The 23035-nt window shown below is 41.7% G+C and overlaps 2 protein-coding genes across 7 annotated transcripts in view; one reads left to right on the top strand and one right to left on the bottom strand.

Annotated features, from left to right (window-relative positions):
- ITPK1 (inositol-tetrakisphosphate 1-kinase) overlaps positions 1 to 23035 on the bottom strand; it is a 154576-nt gene that overhangs the window by 46794 nt on the left and 84747 nt on the right. For all 6 annotated transcript variants that reach the window (XM_075753666.1, XM_075753667.1, XM_075753669.1 and 3 more), the window contains one exon: positions 17728 to 17845. In XM_075753666.1, coding sequence (XP_075609781.1) covers positions 17728 to 17845 — 118 coding nt within the window. The remainder of the gene's footprint in view (positions 1 to 17727; positions 17846 to 23035) is intronic.
- The window catches only part of SLC24A4 (solute carrier family 24 member 4), a 410963-nt gene that overhangs the window by 356625 nt on the left and 31303 nt on the right, over positions 1 to 23035 (top strand). The window lies entirely within an intron of this gene.

The raw sequence follows: 23035 nt of genomic DNA, 5'->3' as shown, positions 1-23035 counted from the left end.
GCAGGGGGGTTGGAACTTGATGATCTTTGAAGTCCCTTCCAACCCAAACCATTCCATGATTCTCCTAAAAGTCTAACTTCTATGGTCATGCCCTGACAGAAAAATTCTGACGTTTGAATATCTGTTCTCTCTCTACTTTGTAATAACTGGCATTAAGTTCTATCAAAAAAAATCGTTGAATAATGAGGTTTTAAATAGCTTCACAAAAACCCCAAACTGCCTAAATTTTAATTACTGACTTCTTTTGCAATATCCCTTTCAAAAACCAGTGCGAGGACAAGCAATTTATTCTTATGATTATTAATACAACCCCATTACACAGCCTGAATTTCCTATTGCTCTGATTCTGCCTTCTCTCATGCTTGCTCCCTGTCTCCTTTTTAAGGGAAACAGATGAGTATCCTCCTGGAAAGGATCCCTGCTCAGTCTTACATTCACAGATCATGTAGCCAGAATGAAAAAGAGAAGGCAGAGAAATGACACAACAACAACAAAAGGTCAGAAAACTGAAACTCTTCCACAACATCATTCTACATCAAAAGGCAGTGAGTTCACAGATCTGACCCACAAACAGTCAGAATCAAATCAGCTGGATGAGAAGTACTGGAGGTAAACCAGGATGCCCTGAGTAATTCCATTCATCCTCCATTTGCCCTTCGTAAAACAAGCTACCCCTACTGCACCCAGACCAGGAGTAACTCAAAGCAGAGCTACGACAATTCTCACCTCATGGGTAGCACAGAATGAGATCTGGGACCGGCAAAGAAAATGGCATTTCTTAAAATCGATACATGTTCCTTCCCACTCCAGTGCTCTAGCATAACGAAGGCTCTGCATGGGTCCCAGGGAGCAGGCAGGCTGGCCTTCCCAGGGACTGAAGGAACTGGGTGCCAAAAACCCCATCACCCTTCGTGGGAGACAGGTTTCTCTCTTCCAGAGTTGTCTGAGCATTCCTGCCTTGCTGTTCTGTGCACTGTAATTTTCTTCACTCCTGAGGTTTATTTTAAGGTCTGAATTAGGTTTTACACAGTTTGGCTGTTAGTAATAGGTCTAAGATACTGCAGTTTTGTTTCTCTGCAGAAACAATATTCACAGCAGTTTCCAGTACAATGATTTTACAATCTTATTTTGCAACTTGAAGCAGGGTGTGCAAGAGTAAACTCAGAGACATGAAGGCAATCAGTCGGGCTGAGGGACTGGTGGACTGGGCACCGATGACATCCAGCACCTGACAGAACAACCTAAGGCAAACTGGAATTCATGCAAGTAGAGATTGCTCATTTCTGAGAATTAAGCCAAAACATTCACTTCCTAACTAAATCAGTCCTAAGATCCCAGTAAGACTTTCTGGCATATGCTTGCTACTTACTGTTTCAGAGCTCAGCTGCACCACTTGCTCCCATCTCACTGACTTCACTTCAGTTTGCTTCGTACAAGCTTGCACCTACACTAATCTTTGCATCTGTGCTTTGCTAAACTGATACCTGCAAGTTATACATGATATCCTCGGAGTTTCTGTTCATAACTGCCCACAGTCCAGATACCGCCCCCCCGCCCTTCAGCACCAATCTTCTTTCTTTTCTGGTTTTTTTTTAAGCTCAAATGCACTTGGACCTTTCTGTGACCAGAATATTTCCATCCAGAAAGAGAATTGTGGGTTTGTTTTTTGGTTTAGTCAAGATACCTGGATTCAGGAGACTGCCTACAGCACAGCTCTTGCCAGCCTGAAGAAGTCTGCCTCACATACCAACAGTTCATCTGCTTTTTTCCCTCCCAGTTATAAAACACACCTTCTCCCAATAACTACGCAACAACCAGGACTTTCATACTACTCAATGTTTCAGTTTTATAGTCTCAAGCATTTCTACAAAATGGCTGTGAAATCCAAACTGTAAAGGACTGAAGCATTCAACTCTATGCTTATGCTCATAGCACAACAACAGATACTAAGATACTTAGCTCAAACCTTTTTAAGGCGTGCAACTGTAAAGGTGCAGTAACAACTGTTCACATTTCACAGCTGATGGAAGAATTACAGAGGATTCTCCTTTGCCCTCTTCAGATTTGTCAAGATATTGGAAAAATGACAAACTAAGCCATGAAATGATTGAAATGATGCTATAATAGCAGGATCTAAACAGGTCTAGGAACTCTCATTCTAATCTATGTTTTTCTACTCAATTTTTGTTTGCACTGAGCAAATCCCTTATGAACTGCATGTCAAGACATTTCTATAATGATCGAATGAACAAGTATTATTTATGGCAAGATTTATATAACTACCTACACGTGGGAAGCTCAGCACAGTGTATTTTTAGCATCAGACACTGCAGGCTTCAAAATAATGACGAAACCTGAATGTTTAAAGAAACCAGGTCATCGCTCAGAATTCAGCTTTCACTAAATGCTCTTTCAAAGTGTTTCCTCTGTATACAATTACAATTGAAAGCTATGTGGACACTGTGGAAGCCTTACTATTTTCTCCCCTAACATCTTAGGATCATTTGTATTACAATGGCATTGGAAGGTAAATATTTTGAGCACTGTGCAAAACACATGATAGGAAGTAGCGTCTCCCGAGAAGTTTCAAACCAAACAAATAGGACTGATGAACGACAGAGGTGTGGCACAAAGAAACAAGGGGGTGGAGAGATTAATTACCTATGCAGGCACCATCGGAAAGGCTTGGAACAGGATCAAGCCTTTCAAGCCCCAACACAGTGGGGTTCTTCTACAGGTTTGTCTTTAACAACTTCAAATCTCTCTCTGTACCTTCCTGGCTGAAACAATACTCTTGCTTTAATGGAGATAATGATGGTGCAGCTCCTAGATTAATACTACAGTCCTAAAACCCTACAGTCACCAAAACCACGCATCAACACCTTAGTCTTTAGAAGTTGCAGTACATGGTGTATAGAGCAGAAAAAATCACACTACCAGAGCACAAACTAGAAAATGTTTTGAAAAAATCGGGTTTTTTTTAAAGTCAAAAAAGAAGAGGAAGCCTACTTACGTTTAGGTTTCAAAGAAAACAAACTTCCCTATAAGCCTGAAAAGACATTCAGTGCACGTGGATCTACCTTTACCAAAGGAAAAATGATTTTTCCTATAAAGGCTAACCAAGTATGGAAAGTTATTAAAAGAAATTCTCTTGGACAAAATAACACAAAAAACAAAGACTGCATGAGAGCACAGAAGGAAAATAGATCAAAACCAGCTGCATATAATGAGACACATCAAATTCAATACAAAATGCATTTGTTTTCTCTTCAGTTCCAGGCAGGCTTTTACTTTCACTGCAACTAAACAAACACTAATGATCGGATGCAATTCAGTAACTTACACAGTTAAAAATATACCTAAAACAGGGTATATTTTACATTTAGGAGATAAATTTTGTTTAAGGATTCTTTCCTATTCCCAAAACAGAAGGAAAAAACCCTGTGATTTTAGGGAACTGTGATTTTTTTTTTTTTTTTCTTAAAGATAAAATCCTTGTGGTAAATCAAAGATGTAAATAGGAAAGATAAACCAAGTACCATCAGATTCAGAGAAGTATGTGCATGTCTAGACGTGATTCTTATCCAGTAAATGCCTATTACGCTTTGAATCCCAACTCTGTCTCAGTATTAGCTGGGTTTTGTTTCTGCCAAGGTTCAGGGCTCAAATAAAAGGGGAAATGGCCAACGCAGACAGAAATCTGTGTTGGTAAAAGAAGATAGTACTTCTTTTTGTGGGTAAACTGACTGTGAATCAGTTTGGACTTGAATTAGAAGGGATTCTCAACTGTTTAATTATCCAGGCTCTTGAGACACCTAACAGCTGGAAGACAGGGATGGGGAGCAAAATGAAGCCCTCATAATCCAAGAGAAAATGGTTAGTGACCTGCTACACCACTTAGACAAACATGGGGCTGGATGGGATCCACCCAAGGGTACTGAGGGAGCTGGTGGAAGTGCTCCCCAAGCCATTTTCCATCATTTATCAGCAGTCCCGGCTAACTGGGGTCCCGGTTGACTGGAGGTTAGCAAATGTGATGCCCATCTACAAGAAGGGCCAGCAGGAAGATCCGGGGAACTACAGGCCTGTCAGTCTGACCTCCGTGCCAGGGAAAGTTACGGAGCAGATCTTTTTGAGTGCCATCACGCAGTTCATATAGGACAACAAGGTGATCAGGCCCAGTCGGCATGGGTTTATGAAAGGCTTAGGTGACTACTACTGCTGCATCTGGTGCATAAAGCCAGTACCAGGCAGACAAACCTTCACAAACCAACCACGTAAGGTCCTCCACCCATACCTGCCTCCAGAGAGCAATGTATGCCTGTGTTTGGCACAGGTACCACTATTGTTTCAGCTACTTGGTTACATAATTTTAAAAGCTTCTCTAACCACTTAAATGATCACACTGGTTACACATCTTCAGTCTGTTTCACAAAGGATTTGTCCTAATTCACAACAGTGTCTTTGAAAATAATCACTCTAAGGAGCAAGTTGAGAGGGAAGAGGAGAAGCGTTGCATGATCTTGGCTCAGGACAGGCGTGCACTTGCAAAGAGCTGCATCCATGGAGCAGTTCCTGCCAGAGGTTCAGTTACCATCTGGAATGGTAACCCTGTCCCAACACCTGCACAGATGTATAAAGGTGCTTTCTTCTGGTACAGTTCATCCCTCCTCCCACGCAGGAAGTTGTGTAAGAGCATCCACATTACAGCTGTCATTCACCAGAAGGAATGAAAAGCAACACACCTAATGCAGGCAAGCCCTCAGACTCTCCTAGATGGGACTCTCCAGGCCCTCACCAGGTGTGAGCACAGTTTGTGTTTTACTTTTGCATAGAACTAGTTTACAGCTATAGTAAGTCCTGAATGTCAAGTTCAAAACAAACAGATGAACCAAACTGCCTGCAACAGGGCTAGCACTTTCATCACAGGTGTGAAGCAAGATGCTTTTCAGTGAAGCATAAAGCAAAGCTCCTTTACTCTCACCTCATATAGGTGTCCAAAAGAACAAGTCCCCCTTCTCCCAGGGACTCTTGGGCCAGGAAGCTATGGAGTAAGACTGTGAGAGGCATGAGGGGAAAAGAGGAGATATTTTCCTCTCTTTTCTTCTTCAAATTCTGAAATCTCAAAAATGCTGACTCTCTCTACCACCTCTTTTATGTTCATTACAAATGATCATTTCTGCAGTGAAAATAAATGGATATTTTTCTGATCTCTTCTAACATAATTTTCTTTCAAAGTACTGAAAAATAAAAGCAATTGCAATCAGCTCTAGTGTCTAGGACATTTGCTTTCCCACGGTATGGGACCTTGAGGGGAAGCATCACACTTACAGAATCGCCTGTATTTCATAAACAGCTCATAAAATGGGAAGGCATACAAACATTGTGGGGCAGTGCTGGAAGACACAACACTCAGAATAACTACAAAACCTAGCAAATGTAGAACTCTGCACTCCCCTAAGCACTTCTGCTATCTAGGTAAACACATTTCAAGATTTAGTAATCTAACTAACTGGTAGCCTAACAACTGATTAGAAAACTCCGTGTCAAAATTCATGATAACTGCCATAAAATGTCATCATAGATTTTACCTCCAAAACTCATACCAGACTCCAGGTTGCAAAGGCAGCAAAAATCAACCAAACAAAAACTCATCTTCAATCTGTGGTGTACCTGCACCACAACCTAGAACAGATCTACGGAATGCCAAAGAATTTATGGTAGAATTAACTTCTCTGCAGCAAAATACAAGGAAGATGCATTTGAACTGGCTAGCTTTCTTGGAGGAGACACCCCTCCCAAACTGCATCTGCTTTCCTGCCAAAACTAGCAGGGGTTTTTAAAATATTTTCTTAAATAGGAACTAAAAAACTGTCCCCAAGAGCAACAACAGCATCAGTAAATTACACAGTACGAGACATCAGTTGGTGTGATACACTTCTCTCCTTCTAGAAAACCAACACTAATTGCCCAATACTGAAGTAACTGCAGTTTATCTCCTAGCAAATGCTTGTGAGGATTCCCAGATCAGCAATTAGCATCTGTCCCATTGTGCTTCTCTGCCTAATATCTTATGCAAATTATACAATTTATAGCTTTAGATTTAATGTGCGGTTGCCTAACGCCGCAAGGCAAGAGGAGCCTGCTGATTCAGGAATGCATTGCTCAACTGCCTCACCCTTGTGAAGCAAGTGACAAACTCATTCCACAGATTTCTCCACCAGGGAAGAAATACTTGCTCCTGCTGTGCCACGTCCACATGAACAGGTGCAGCCAGTCCAAAGCTCCTCTCTCATCATCCCCTGAAAAAAGCAGAATGAAGCCCTCTTCAGCCCAGAAGTCATACAGCCAAAGTAATGTGACTGCATCCAGCTAAAACATACTGCTTTTTGTACGGGAGCACAGCCAAACATATTCAGGTCTGTCTGCACTGACCCACGAAGACTTTGCCCCAGTGAAAGCCCAAGACTACTCAGACTGCTTAGCTCTTACGCCAGCACAGGTAAGCATATATACTATGGGTCTCCCTCTGTGCTGGCTCCGCACAGGACAGGTGTCTACTAACATTTCAGCATGACTTCATTAAGCTCCCTGGCTCAAGCTGTCAGTAGCTGATGTTTTTTATTATGAAGGACAATCAACATCAGAAAATACTGGTCTGGAAAGGTTACCTACCCATTGCACTCTGGCAAGATGAAATGCTTCTAACACCAACACTGGCAGATGTTTGTCTATTTAACCTGTTCCTATGTTCCTAAAACCTCCAGTACAGGAGGTTCGTAACTACTCCATTAGTTTATTCCAGCACTGCAGTAGCCTTGTGACCAAAAATCTTATCATACTTACCCCCTCCTCCCAGTATTCAAACAGCAGACTCACAGGCTACCCAAGTGCTGACTAACCCTCAAAGAGTTCCCCTGGTGAAGCAGGGAAGTTTGGCTGGCATTTCAGAGACAAGACAGTAAGTAGGGCTGTCATCAAGGCCCTGAATCTCAACAACAGAGACCAAAAAATGCCTCGTTCCTGGCCCTGAGGCTCTGTGTGCTGCGTTGCATTTTTTCGGAAACATCAGGTCATGCAAGTCAAACTGGAGCATTAGACAAACGTAAGTATCCCTGAAAATTTGGCTGAAATCAAACTGCACTGGCATTACAGATCCTGAAATCTCAGAGCCATATTAACCTATGCCTCATCCACAATGCTGCATGTAGATTAATTGTATTACATACGAACCAGGACTTAGCACAGGATGGGGCTCATATTCAGTGTCCCAACCACTTACTTGGATGGGTGTCTTGTCAACACATCAGCAACTAAGCAAACTAGTCTGATACAATAAGCTTTCAGTTTAAGTGAAAAAATTGCTTCAGTGAAGTTGAACTTTCTCACACAACCAAGATCTTAGTGGACCTTTAAACATTAATAAAATAAAAGTCAGGAAGGAAAAAGCTCTTCCTCAATGTTAACATCTTCCATCGCCTTCATAGTATGTTTATCGTCCCTCGGTCAAAAGAAGGGACTCATTCAGAATATTTATATACCCTCTGTCAGTAAAACTATGTGGTGGGTAGATGTCTGCAAGACTGACACTTTGCGTCTCTGCAGGACAGATTTCACTGCTGGCTGCTCACTGGCAGTCAATCAGAGACAGAGAAAATACCCCTACGGCATCCTCGAGCTGATTAAGCTGGAATATGAACACTCCCCTTGTGTAGGAATCCCAATGCTGCATCTAAAGTTAACATGCTCAGTGACAGCTGAGTGCTCACTTCCCTCTTGCCCTGGCAGATGCTAAAGAAGCTGGCAGCTGAGCTGCAGCAAGGGGGAAAAGCTGCAGCGATTCTGATCATGGAGCAGGCTTCTTGGGGGGGGCAGGAGGGTGAGACCTGTGAAACACTATCTGTTCAGTCATTTTCATATTTACATGGGAGATAAATTTTGCAACTGGTCACTCTTCCTCATGATATTGCTAGGCAGCAAGGGAGGAAATAAAACAAGAAGTTTTAAAAGTTGACAAGTTCCAGTGTGCTAAGTAACGCCCTGTCCCAGACAATGCACCAGCATGATCTGGAGGATGCCCTCCTTGATCCTCTAGTAAAACAAGAGCTAATAGACAAACTTCTTCAAGAGCGTTCAGTACCGTTAAGTCCCTGCCATGTATTACGAGTGTCTGCCCCGCGGTGCCATGGTTCTGTCCCCTCATGCACACCCCCTTGCCTTGCTCTACAGGGTCTTGTGGGGGCTTTAATATAGTGGAAGAGAGAGCTATCAAAGAAAAGCAGTCATAATTACATCATCCAGCCATATTTCTGGAAGAGTAACAGCTTTACACATCAGGCTGTATTTGAAGTTCCTGTTTAACATGCAGAGTGCTCATAATAATAATAAAAAATTGCAGGTCTTTATTCATTAGACAGTAAAAGTGCCAAAACATTACCACTTGTACCAGGTTTAAAAGTTATGTAGAACTAGAAAATGCTTTAAATCCTCACTGCAGTTTTAGTCATTCCTGCCTCCCAGGAGATGAGAAATGAACACAGGAATTAACAAACCAAATGAGACCACAGTTCAGCTGATACCGTGTCATCTCCATTTCTGCTACTTGGCAGTGGATTTCAAATCAGAAAAAAGGCAACATATATATTGTCCCCCAACATATCCTAAGTTATGGAGTTCAGAGTTCATCAATGGAATTTCTTTCTAACACCCACCAGTCAGCACCATATATCCTCCAACCGTGATGGTTTGTAAACTTTTTAAACCTAGCTGTGAATGTTTGCTACCTTTTTCAGTCCAGCTATGACCTTAATTGATATTTTATGGCAACTGCACGGATATTTATTGGAACTCTAGTATGATAGGTAAAAGGGGAACATTTCTCCATTTATTCATATTTTGTTTGCTCAGGTTTTGTTCCACCTCTGCTAGCCCCAGGCTGACCTCACTCTGCCCTTGTGTGGCCATCTCTTGGCACTGACCATGTCCTTTTCTCCAGGATTCTTTTCATTTCCAATGTGTATTTTTAAATTCAGGAAAGCAGAACTGAAAACAGTCTTCGGGGAAAAGAAAGCGCTTTATTTCCATAACTGTATGCTCAGTATCTTCAACGCTATTTTTGGCCACCATAATCTTTTTGTTTGGTTCTCTTGGCACGTTCTCTTTTTACTACTGAGGCAGGGGGGGACAGAAGTTTCCAGTAAGCTACCCACCGTGACGCCAAGGTCTTTCCTGAGCAGTGAGTCAATGCAGAAGTTAACAATCATGACCTGTCCATATTATTTCTTTATGGGCCCGAGAGACTGCAATAAAATGGATCCATCATCATGCTGACTGTTCACTGACTTTTGGAAGATCCATCTGATATTGCTGTCTCCCATTGCCTGGAAAAAACTAAACAATTTGGACTTATCTGAAAAATTTGCCATCCTGTGTTCATTTGCCTTTTCCAGAGTTATTAATAAATGTCCTGGATCAGCACTAGTATGGGATGCTTGACTTGCCACATTGAAAGCAGTTTATTTATCTCTGTGTCTTCAGTCTCTGTCTTGCACTTTCTGATGCTTCAGTTTACTTAACATCTGCCCTGTGAGGAGTGATTTTATTTTTTATTTTTGAAAGTTATTTCAATGTGCTGACTTGTGCCCAGCTATCCAATCTCTAGCTGACAGCTTCGAAGAACTCTAATAGGCCAGAAGGCCTGAAGGCAGCTGGATCCACATGGCCACACAGGGCTGTTTGGGGGACACAATTTTTACTATTCAGATTATTTTAACCCAATTTAACAAGCAGCGGTTCACTCTTAGTGTACAGAACTAAACAAGCTGCATATTTTCCTATGAATGCCACGAGTTCTGAAATATGTTCCACATACACCTTGCCCACCAAACAGTATGAAAGGATGCAACATGTGCCTGTAACACTACCACTCTTTCTTCTCAGCGTAGCATCTTTCTGTTTTCATGGAGCTAAACTGCATCCTGCAGAATCAGTTTTGTTTCCTTTACACAAATGCAGTACAGTGACCTGAACTGCAAAATGCAGTATAGTGACCTGATCAGCTCCAGAAGAGCTGACCATCTCCATACAGCCATACCAATCTATGGGTGCATTTGGATCTCTCTATTTCCACCTCATATGCATTTACACATCAGAAAAACAAAAAAATCAGCACTTTCCAATCACTCCTGCAAGAAGGGTACTCCAAACAGGAAGAAAAGCAAGATGTTAGTAGTGTGGTGTATGACCTTGTCTAGGAAGACTATCAAGCAACTGACCACAGAGGTTTGGTTCCACTCAATCATAAACTATACAAGAAGCCCAGATCATCTCAAGTCCCTCTCATCAACCTTTCCACTTGCAGCCTCTTCCACTCTAACTTCAGAAAGCCACTTGGAAAATTAATGAGACAGAACCAACTACTGACATCAAGGAGCATAAAGGCACTCAAGCTTTCATGATTTTCTTGCTGATACACTCAGATGTTGTAACAGTTGCACAAAGCTAGCAGATTAGTGAAACAGCAACTGGTAGTGCTTTTAGACTGGATGTCAGTGGCCCTGGTAAAGGAAAGCACCCTCCCCATGGATCTCTCAGGCACTCTTTATCATCAGCTGATAAAGCCTTAAGGTCCTGCTGGGCTCTTCATGAGGAGAGATTAGAATCTAACCAGGGGTCTCACACATTGGCTAGATACTTGTCTGAGGAAATTAAGGGATGCTACTTTTCTTGTCCATGCTAGACTACTGTAACACATCTTAAAATAATCTGCTTCTTCAGCTGCAAAAGTGACATAAACACATCACGCCAGAACTGGAATAACGTTCTGAGTCCTGGTTTCCAATTCAGATGAAAGGTCCTATTTTTCAAGACTTGTTTCTTGACCTCTGAACTTATGACAATATGAGTAGAAACATCAGGGGTAAAGCCACTTGCTGCAAAAAGTATTCTCAGTTATGTTTTACATTGATGTTGTGAGCAATTTATCTTTCATTGCCCCTTCCTTACTTTTTCTAGCACTCAGATACTTGGGAAAACTATCTTCTGTTGTTGGATGCCAGCCAAGGAAATTTCTGCTCAAGAGAATCAGAATAACTTGAAACACAACTGTGCTGGAATTTAAAACATCCAGTTTATTCAGTGAAGATTTCCTCATGACAAGAAGAATCACTGTTCCTCCTTTCCTAATTCTGGAGAGACAGTAATCCTTAAGAATTAATCCATGGTCTGTTCTTAAAACCCAAACTGGAGATGTCTCAGGAATGCCCCATGACAATGGAGTGCAGTCACGGCTTGTATCTTTACCCCATAAAAGCATATTAGGTCATTCTTCATATCCACCCAAGCCCCAAACACAAAATTCATAGAAGCTCTTGCTTAAATTGCTACAAACTTTTCTATGTTTTCAGTTTTATCAAGTACACAAATACTTTGAAATGATGCCTGTAGATGTAAACCAAAAGTTTCCAACACTGGTATGCAATAAATGCATAAAAGGTCCAGTCTTGTTTCTTTTTAGATTTGGATAAGCAAAGGAGACTGCAAGTGGGATGCAGATTCCCCACACCTGGCCACAAAAGCACACAAGATTTAAAGATTAAACCTAAGTGCACCCAAAAGTAACATCTGAACTTTACAGACAGGCTTATTTTGAAAGCTCAGTGACCCTCGAGACTACTACAATCAAGATGAAGATCATCTGTTGGTTCAAGGAGTTTTGGCTGGCACGTTGAGAGACAAAACGATAAAAATATTTTCTATATTATTCTTTCTGTCTGTTGGACTGCAGTAACTTGAACAACACCAAGCTGATGGATCTTTGCAGGCCAGAAGCAGCAGACCAGCAGGTTGTCAATCCAAGTTGAGGGAACAGGAACTGTGGTAACCATTTCTACAGGGGCCTCCAGCTCTCTGGTCCCTCCTACCTATGCTGGGACAGAGCTGACAGCTCAAAACAATGAAAACCTGGGAAGGGGGAGGAGAAGCAGGAAGGGAAGGGAGAGTCTGTTCATATTTTCTATTTATGAAATGGCTAACTTTCAGCATCCTTGCCTTTGAAAATCCTTTTGTAAACTACCTTACAAGAGCAAGCAATGGTACAATAGAGGAGATTTCAGGTTCCCTTTGGGGCTTCCGGCTTTCTTCTCCTGCCACCTCTCTCTGGACAGGATTAGTCCTTTGGAAGCAGCTGTCTACTTTAAATTTCAAAGCCAGGGCTTGTTTATCGTTACACCAACATGTCTGTGTCTCTTTGACAACCCCCTCCCAGATGAATGAATGAGCTTTTATGAGAGAGATGTCAGGTGACACCTCCCTGGGTCAAAAGTCCTGAAGTCTTTCCAATTTGACAGAGCAGGGCTGAGACCTACCAAGTGCTGACAGCTGGGGAACAGAGCACTGCCACCTGCAACACTGCTGTGCACTGATGCACTTTGGACAAAGTCCTTCCAGTCACAGAGAACAGTAATTCCAATTACGTCCCTCCACGCATGTACACTAGTTTTCAGACAGAAATTAAAATGCAGTGAGTGAACACACAATGCACTTGGGGCAAGGTAATGAAACATCTGTTTGCATGCGTTCTTGGTGGAAAGAGAGCATACAATCAACAAGGGAGACTTTTGCATCCAAAAACTGGTGTGATTATTTGCAGCAGCTAACATCAGCCCTCTAACTTAGATGCTTTACTCATATGCCCCTATATAAACAAGTGAGCCTCAGGTGGGTGATTTACAGCCTTCCAATTAAAAGCAGATTTTTCCTTTCATTTTAACAGGAGCTTCAAATACAGATCGAGGTGTGTGAAGTTGACCTGTGTGACTATTTTTCTCCCTCCCCTCTGACCAGAACTACTATGAAAAGTAGGGCACAGGGAGCAGAGGCCACAGTTTCAAAAGGTGAATACCTAGAGCTATGTATATACAGCTATTTTCGGGCACTTTTAACTGGGTGGCCTGATTTTGAGAAGGTCTGAGAATACACCACTCCAACAATGTACATGCTCCATAACTTCCAAAAAAATAAAATCTGACTACCTGCTTTGGTGTTGAATTGTAAATACCCAGTTTTCTACTCAACAACAGATCTACAATTTCTGTTAAAACAAGCCTGCACAGATTGCTTGGCATCAGAGACTCACTATATCAGAGTATGTGTATGTATATCTGGAAAAGAGGTTCCTGCCCAGAAAAATGTGGCATCTAAAGGGAAGAGACAGCCAGATGAGTGTCAAGAGAAGACAATGACGTACAGGGGTGACATGCTGTGCCCAAAGTCACGCAGGAAGTCAGAACCGGTGACAAGCAGAAAACCCTGAGCCCCAGATCAAGTGCCTTACCCGTTACCTCATACTGAGCCTCTCTCCTAGTCACAAAAGATGCATGCAGCTGTTCAAGGAGTATTTCTAAGACAGACAGAATGTGATAAAAAAAGTTCAGGGAAAAGAGAAGTGTGCTGTGATCTGTTCTGTAATATCCCCCAAAATCAGAAAGGAGTACACACAGCAGCAACAGCATCTCATATAATAGCTAACAATCAAACATGAACAATTCCAATTACATGCTGGCATGAAAATATCACAGCTAAAAGGTATTTCGAGCATCCCGAGGGAATAGTTCCTGTACTTCAAAAAAGACTGTTAGGAGACAGATAAATTCAGGAGTTGCAGCTTGGCTCATACAGGAGTTCTCTCTTCTAGGGGAACCCTGCAAAGACTAGTTTCTGTACAAGTTTTAGATTTGGAGTTAAATTTAAGAATCTAAGGAGGAGGTTTTAAAATCATGGAAAAAAGCCAGGTGGAAGTGGTTAAAGAAATGAACTCCAGGGTCTGCAATATCTGAAGTTCAAACATTATTGAAGAAACCTGTAAGTCATTTGAGACAGCAAAGAAAGCTGAGTAGCAGATGGGATCACTAACTAGATAGAGCACCGAGTAGCATGTTTACCTCAGTTTTGGTTTAAATTCCTTCAGTTTAGATTATTACTTGTAAGATATGTAGGGAATTTTAAAGGTTTTTAATCTTAAAACTAAAAATGCAATGTAAAAAGGTTAGTTAGTGCCTAGTCACAGTGATTATCTATTATCATCTTAAGCATAATTTAAAAAGTCAGATCTTGAATTCCAAGGCTGTAAGATCACAGCTTTTCAACATGACATCAGAGAATTTAGTTATTTTTCATGAGGTTAAAGTTTAAAAAAGGCTAACACAGCTCCAACCATACAATACCCTGCTAAAAATGAAATTTCCATTAAATAATGCTCCTAATCTTTCACCAAACATTACAGAACATGATGTAGAGCACTTTTGTATCAGAAGCAATTCTTCACAGATAAGTAAACAAAGCAATACAGCTGCTGAAAGAACTCAACTGCTATACCAAAAATCTATTCAGTGATTTATTTCAAGATAGACCTGCCAGCTATGTAGGACACAAGTTGGGAATGCAACCTTTACTTTTTCAAATCTTTCTAAAAAGACTCAGAAGTGAAGGTTTCAGAATGACTAGCTCTTTTAGAACTTGCACTCAAAATAACAAAGAACAGGAAAAAGAGGAAGTCACAGCCCTGGCCAGACTACTGCTTCCAAAAAAGAATCCATTAAAATCAATGCTAAAATGTCTCTTAAAGCTTTATTTTTTTTTTTCCCCAGAGGAGAGTCGCACTTCCTTCCAAGGGAGATATCACTATCTATACTGAAGAAAATAACAATCTCTGCAAGTCACCTCAGCAACTGCTAGTTGCACAGCAGCGCACCAGGTTCAAGATGAATCTGGGAGCAGGTTGCCCAGAGAGGTCGTGCAGTCTCCATCTGTGGAGATATACAAAGCCCAACTGGACACGGACCGGGGGAGCCTGCTCTAGAGGATTCTGCTTTGAGTGGGGAGACATACTATAGGATCTCAAGAGGACTCTTCCAACCTCAATGATTCTGCAAATCTGTGAGCTTTGTATTTCCACAAGAACTGAGTGGTTACAGTGTCAGTCTAGGACATTCAAAGTCCAGGTTCAACCCCATGCTTTCCCTCAGACTATAAGTACAACTCTTGCATAGTTAGTAGCTCTCCTCCACCTCAGTGCCTTTAGTGGCCCCAGACTGTGGTAGCAGAGACATGAAGTGTCTTTCCAACCCATTCTCGGGAGGTTGGATGAAAGTGCTTATCACTCAGACACTTGACTCAATAAAGAGCAAGCTACGGGACTTTCAGAAAGCCTAATGATGGCCAGATGCCCAGTTTTAGACACTTCAGATAGGGATTCCCTTTTTCAGGAAGCATGGAAAATTCACTATCAAAAGGCCAGGCAAGGCATTAACTTGGACATCTGAAAGATAATCACACTTAAAATCAGGCTCTTTTTAGAACATGGGGCCCTACTACTGCAGAACACAGTCACCTCAGCAACATCTGCCATTTTCAAAGGTGCAGGCAACACAGGGAGCAAGATTCAGCACTGTGCAAACTGGAGTCAGCAGAGCACGTGGTCATCCTCCCTTTAACTCAACTGTCACAGATCTTTAGCTACACAGTTCTTGTAAGTTCTACAGGGTTGAAATGAAGTGTGAACTGAAGATCAGAAATAAAGACTATACTTAATTTATAGTTACTTTAAAACTATAATTCAAATAAAGGTAATGACCACCTGAATCCAAAACTGGTCTGTAAAGAAATGCTAAATTTTCTTTTGAAAGACTTTTAACAGCAGCAGATTTCTCCTGACACACATACTCAACCCCCGCAGAGTTTATGGTATTCTTTTGGAAGAGGTAATCCCTTCCACTGAACGTAACTCATCACATCAGTTTTGTACCCTGTGACAAACTGGGCTCTCTAGTTACAGCTAAAGACTAAGATATTCTTTTCTTCGTAGTGACTTCCATTTTGAAATTCCAGAACAAAGAAGATGTGCCTCCTAAGACCTCATGCTATTTACAGATGTACTACGTCTTGTTTGAGTTTTCTAAGTGCTCATGGCCTCGGGATATGACATGACAGCTGCAAAGCAGAAACCACAGTTTAGCAGGTGAAAACAAGGACAGGGGAAAACCCACCACACTGTCTGGAGGGATCCAACTTTTTTCTCACTGCAGATCGTTATGTGCGGGAATACAGAGGCTGATCTACTTAGGCCAGAACAAGAAGTTAGCCAGATACTCAGCTCTCCTGAGATCTCCCCCGCTAAATACAAAGTTGGTTCAAGGTCTCTGTCATGAAATTTCTGATGATGAGATAGAAATAAGATTAGATGGGAGGAGGGGAGGGGGGAAAGGATAACATGGGGGACACACAGGGACAGGGGATATATGGTTACCTAATACACCAGTGGCCAGTGAGAATAGGTGAAGCTTGTCCTTACCACATTCCTCAACTTTATTAACAGCTTCTCTTTAAAGTGTCAGTCTTAACTGAATACAAACCTACTTTTTTTCTTTTTCCTCCCTAAGCATTTACTGCTTTTTCTCATCAGTTTGACCAGAGGAGGCCAAAATACATACAAGACAAACAACTTACAAAAACTGGATGCTCTCCCGAACATATTGTTCTCATAGAGATAACAATACTGATAGCAATTTAAGAAAAAGAATCCTCCTTCATCTCTCTGCTCCTAGAACAAAATCTCAACCACTTCCTTAGAGCACAGGTTTCCCTCAGCACCTCTTCCCCCACTCACAAACAGCAATAACCACTCCAAATCAAAATCCTTTTAAACTAATTGAACATTTGCTCCTAAAGAGATTCCAAAAGACAAGGGAGAGTGCTGCAAATTAGTAGTCTTATTTTTACATAAAGACACTGCCAATGGGGTCAGGCAGGTCAGGTGCAAACAGTATGTCTACAAATCCACAATTATAAAAACAGAAATTGATAGGCTTCCTATCTGCCCATCAAGATAGTGATAACGCAATCACAATGGTAATTCCAATAACACCCCATTAGAACATAGTTCAGCAATGCAATTCCTCCCAAGCAGAATCATCTAACATATGAAACAGTTACTTCAAGAGCTGCTCTAGATTTAAACTCAAAAGACAATAAATGTTTCAAGAATACGACAGTAACAGAAGTAGAAAGGGAATAAAAGACTAACTTAACGCTACAGTTACAATGGTTAAAATGATAAGATACTGGAATTATTCAGGTTGAAAAGGCATGACTTCTAAACATGGGAATACAACTCAGATGATGCCAATTAAAGGCAATAGTCTATGTCGGTTAACTAGCCAACACCAGAAGGTGCATTTATGTTCCTCCTAGCAATTAACTTGTGCAATAGGCTTCCAGTTTCTCAAAGATCTTAGCTCTATTTACAATTTAATTTCTTTCAGTCCTTTCCAAACCCTATTTTTCTTCTTCCGTAAATCTCCCCCAAATTCAGCCCTCAGGATTGTTACGACAAGCTGCTTTGCACAGTCTTTTCAATTTACCAGCATGCACAAAAAGACAATGTTTTCCAGAAGACTTCTGGGAGTGCTCACTAGAATAAATATGCTCCCCATTAAATCACCATTGTATTTTTAACCAGATGCAAACCTCTTCGGTGTACACGGAAAAAGAAGAGCACAGGATTCCAGAAGGCAATCCTATGACACAGGAATACTTCAGTGTTTGCGCTTCCACGGAGAGACAGAACGCAAGGGGCCCTAAACCACTTCTTCAAACCTCACATCCAGCCTCCAGAAGCCAGCTGCCTTCTCCTCTAGTCACAGCTGTCAGGGAGAGTAGGTATTGGCCTACCTTGCATGTATGCCTCTATCTGCCGAATTAGCTCATAAGACTTGGATCGGTCCAGAAGCGTACGAATAGCCGGAAGAGGGTCCAGGATAATGGTTTCTGGATGAGCATCAATATACTCCTGCAAAACAAATACATAATTTAAAAAAAAAAAAAAAAAAGGCATTAGGTTGGCTGAATAGTGTGGAAAAATAATGAGATAGGAAAAGAATAGACAACGTTAAAAACCTCACTGTCCAGCTTCTCTTCAAGGGGAGACAAATGGGCATTGGCAACACAGGAAGTCACCACACAGTCTAGACACTGACATTTGAAACAAAGATGTGACAGCTAACTCTTTTAGGACGGCAAATTTCTCCTGTGGATTCACCATCAGGAGCGAAACCTGCACTACAACCATATCAACTCAGAAGGGAGCTAGTGGCAAAGTGCCACAGTAACAGCTGTGAGCTGGGCTGAGAAAAGCAATTAGGAGAAGAAAAATGACACACTGCTATCTTGGGGGTCAGCCTTGCATTGAATTACTGCACGTGAACATCACTGTTCTGAACTGTCTGAACTAAGCTCAGAACTACATCTGGTTTTTTTAATGTTGTTATTATTGCTGTCCTCTAGCTGGGCTGAAGGCAAGAGCTGGACGATAAGGGCTGGAATTGTTTTTGGCAGAGCTGAGGAGATTGCTGCTTCACTGTGTCTTCACTGAGTTTTGAACGCATCCTCTAAGTTCACGCTCTCCTCTCCTGACTACAAGATCAAAGCACAGTTAATGTTCTCATGGATCTTCATCTTAGGAACTCAATTCCCCATTCCCTGAGGTCATGACTGCACTACTGCACCTTGACCATGAACACAGACACAGCTGCCAGGTATTGCCCTTGTAAACCCAACAAAACTTCCTTCTCTTTCTCAGAACAAAAGCTGATTTTCTTCATCATTGCCCCAACCTGGTCCCATAAAGTCAACAGGACAAACAAGCATCCATCTTACCCTATCCAAAATCATAGAAACATTTCCAAAGGTAGCACCTGCCTTTGTTTTACCCAACTTCCCAAAGCCATCTTTACATTTCCACTCATTTCTATAAATCCATTCATGCAAATGCATGGTAAATGCTTCTGCAAGTAATGGACTTCTATGAAGTCCTACTTCCTCAAGTTGGTTACTTCAGAGAACAGAAGATACTTAGGAGTATGATGAGGTGGCCTCAGGCAATGCCCTTTGCTAGACACTGAGCTGGAGAGAAAAGAATGGTATCATCTGTTCCTAGCATGTGATTTCGCTCCAGATACTGACTGGGAAAGCAGACTTCCTCCTCACACTCCTCCTAGCACTGGCAAACTGTTGCTTTCTGCTGAGTACAAAGTCTGAACTTACGGCTTGCTAAAAGGGGATTATTCTTTTGAGGCTAAGAGGATCCAGTACTGGGGTTTAATAAACCCACTACATCACCCACAACACACAAGTAGCTTTCCTTCACAGGGCATGCACTCTTCAGTGGCAATACGTGTGTCTGACATATTTAATAATCCCTGAAGAACACAAAGAGCAAATTCCCCAAAGATATGCTCAACCTTGCTGCCACTTGGGAAAAGTAAGGGATAGAGCCTTTTGCATAGTCAGTCATCAAGACTGTCAGACCCAGCTGTTGGCTCACCCTTGCAGTTTAGCCTGGATAAAAAGCCTCTTTGGCTCACTGGAGCAGAAGCTGGGTTCATTTCAAGTCATTAATACCCAGAACATACAGAAAACCGTTTTCATGAGTCTTCTGCCCCCAGTACTTCGAGTGTCTCAGGCAGAGCAGTCAGCTTTCAAATACAGAACAGATTTATTTATTTTTTAGGAGATAGAGTAACTTGTTGCCTAATGCATCTTAAACATCTACGTGTGTCTATGCATATGTACCCTTTTACGCAGTAGCTAAAAGACACCTTGTGGAGCTAGGATGATCCAATGATTAGGGCATTAGCTTAAACTTGCTGATCATGAAACTGTACTCAGGTATCTCAACATATTTAAAGCATAACAAGGCAACTCTTTTAGCCCCCCTATGTCTCAGCGTAAACGAGGGAGGTATCACAGTGTGCACCTTCATGAGCACATTACAGCCAGCTGATACCCTGGTGGGGCAGTGGGTAAGCAGGCATGGTAACCAGACTGAACAAGCCACTGCTCTGAAATGTGACCTCAGCAGAGATCTGACAGCAAACGTCCTGTGGTGTTTCTGATGCATGTACTAGTTCTTCCTTTCACACTGTGGTGACCACCTCTCCGACTTGACTGGTCTCCAGGTCCGCCTTGAATTCAAGCTCCCCGTACTTCCATCTCAGCCCAGCCCCTACTCTGTACAAACTAATTCTTCCCCTCACACGTACGTTCCTCCTGCCTCTGGCCTCCATCCCCTTCACTCCCTTCCAAGGAGGGCATGATTTTTCCCTCTCCTAGCTCCTTATGCACCTTCCCAAATCTTCCTGATGCTCACCTCAGCATTGAGGACTGTTCTCACTTCCCTGTGCTAGGTGTGTTCCACTTGTTCTTTTGGCTCGCTCTGAGTACTTCCAGAGGGAATCTTGCTTTTTTATGCTTTCTGTAGGGAACTTCACAGTGCTTTATTTATAATGATAATAGCTCTAAACCGTATTAAAAGATCATCCAAGCAGTAAGCTTGACACAGCATAATGAAGATTAACAGGAGTGAAGGCATGATCCCAAGGCCATTTTACACCAGACAACATGTCAACAGAAGTGAGCATCTTAGCTAACTTTCCAGTGACTGATTTCTCATTCTGTTGCCTTAAGGAGCCTCCAAAAAGCTCTGTACAGCAAACATGAAATAACTGATGAAGATGAAGCAGGTGGGGGCTATTTTCCAGAAGCAAACTACTGTAATGTCAAGAAGAACTGCACTGAGTCTAAGGCGACAGCCCCTTCACACAAACACAGAGAAGCCAGAACATGAGCTTTCCTTACAAAGTAAGGACATTTCTCAGCATCAAACCTATTTCAGGTACTATTCTCCAGCTCTTCTCCATTTACAGGCTTCGGTACTCAGACAGCACAGGAATCATAAAACTCAGAGACTATCAGCAGGGCAGAGAAGAATCTGCATCATCTGAGTAAAGGAAAGGACTGGGACCTGAAGTAAGTATCTCCTAGACACTTAAACTGGGGACTGGCTACAGGTGTCATTTTAACTGAATCCAGAAACAGCCCCCCCTTTGAAGCAAAGGACTCTGTCAATGCAGAACAATGTATTTGTATGGGGCATCTCTGAACACAGTTAACTAGTGAAGCTGTTTAGGGGGACACAAGCATCAAAATGCTCTCAAGTCCTTATAACTCCACATCTCTTCTCATGGTATTGTGTGTTGCTTGGATTTCCAGCACAAAGCATTAACTCTGCATTCAAAAACAGAACCATCAAGTTACACCAGGATCCCCAAAGCAAATCACTCAGCCTCCCCTTGGGCATGTACACTGCCAATGCTTTCCCAGTCTCCCACAGCTCGAGCCAGTACATCACCAGCACATGCAAAAGAAAGAGTTCCAGTATCTACGCACAGAAAACAACTTAAAATAAATACATAATTTAAAATTCCAAACCTTAACACCAATTCCCCACAACAGGAAATTACAATAAGAAAAATCAATTTTGTTATCTTCACAGGAACAATTATGGCAGCTGATGTGAAACCTTTCATAAACGTTGATTCTTTACTAGGAACTGCTGCATGCTCAGGCATCCCATTTTACTGAATATGTAATTGTGAAGATCACTTAATAGATTGGAAAACTCTTGATGTAGCCTAAGCAGCAGCACTCTTCCCATGGCACAGAATGTCTCCACTACCAGAAGTACAGATCTGGATGAACATGAAGGGTTTGTGTCTAAGAATTTTGACAGCAGATGAGCCACTACAGATATGAACTTGAAAATGGAGCAGCTGCAGAAGGAAAAGAGAAACACCGAAGCCAAGAGATAGCTTTCAGTACAGCACAACCTTTCAACTTTGAATGTTGTCAGTCCCACAAAGCAACTCTGCACTCTCCTTTGGTGTATTTACCAAAGACTGGTAGGTATCCCAACGGCAGACTTCAACAACCCGGGCAACAATCTGGATGATATTTGGGCTTCCCAAGAGTATTTTGAAAGGGCTTTGTCCTTGGGCTGCAGTTCAGCTTGACCCAGACAACGTCTATGTTTTCCTCTTTCTAATCTTTGACATAATAAAAGCAAACAAGAAGAAACAACGACTTTTAGCAGATCCTCCTTTGTTTGTATTCCAGGTTTGGCATTCAGTCATGCTCTGTACCAGCCCTGTTACCGGCAGAAAGCCAGCAATGAAACCTGAAATCAGAGAAAGATCAAGTATTTCATGTTCCCTATTAAATACCTCTGGATATAACCCAGAGATTTTAAAAAAACCCTTTTCTTGAGAAGCCTGTGTATAGATGACAATAGAGTTGTATGTCATTTTACTCAAAAAGGTAGCTAATGATTTTTAAAAAAATACATTTTAACAGAAAGTTGATACAGTATCTACTGCAAATATTAGGTCATCAGATGATAAGAGACACTCACTGACTCATTGAGTTGGGTCTTGAACAAATACCCATCTCAAAACTGTTTGTCTTTAAATCTAAGATTCCCGCAGTGGTTGGGAGGGATGAGGGGGGCGGCAAGGGGAAGTGGGGATAGATCTTCTTTGTTACATTTCTATACACTGTGTATCTCAAAGCAGCTTTCTGAGTACTCCGCTTCCCTGTTTTGCCTTCAAAGGTCCACCACTGCTTCATCTTTCAAATACTTACCCACAGGAAGCTGTCCTACCAGTCAGTACATGACAAAATGACAAATTTTTAGTTAGTTTTGCCTGCTTATGAGGCTCTTCCAACAAATGTAAGACAGTATTATTTTTCAAATGGGAAAACCACAGGTATTGGTTTGTGAATTCAGGTGCAAATAGACAATTTCAACTTTGTGTCTCACCCTGTCCCCCCGATAAGAAAAAAATTACTAAGATTTGGTAGTTTCCTTTGGTTTTTCACTTGCCTTTTCTCCGGAAAGCACGTGAAAAGAAATTGAAAATTGAAAGTATTTTCAGAGTACAAAGCTGAAAACCAGGAACAGAATGGGCTAGTATCTTTAAAAAAAAAAAAAGTATTAAAAATCCACTGGCATGTTCTCCAGGAGCACAGGAGCATATACCCTCCTAAGACTTCTGAAGAAAGCAATCACTGCAGCAACAACAATGCACTTCTCCCCTTTCAAGCAAGAGCAATCCCCTAACTTCTTCCCTTCCAAAATATCTCC

This window comes from Balearica regulorum, chromosome 5 (genome assembly GCF_011004875.1).
Source record: "Balearica regulorum gibbericeps isolate bBalReg1 chromosome 5, bBalReg1.pri, whole genome shotgun sequence".
Classification (NCBI taxonomy): domain Eukaryota; kingdom Metazoa; phylum Chordata; class Aves; order Gruiformes; family Gruidae; genus Balearica; species Balearica regulorum.
This window is presented reverse-complemented; position numbering and strand designations above follow the sequence as displayed.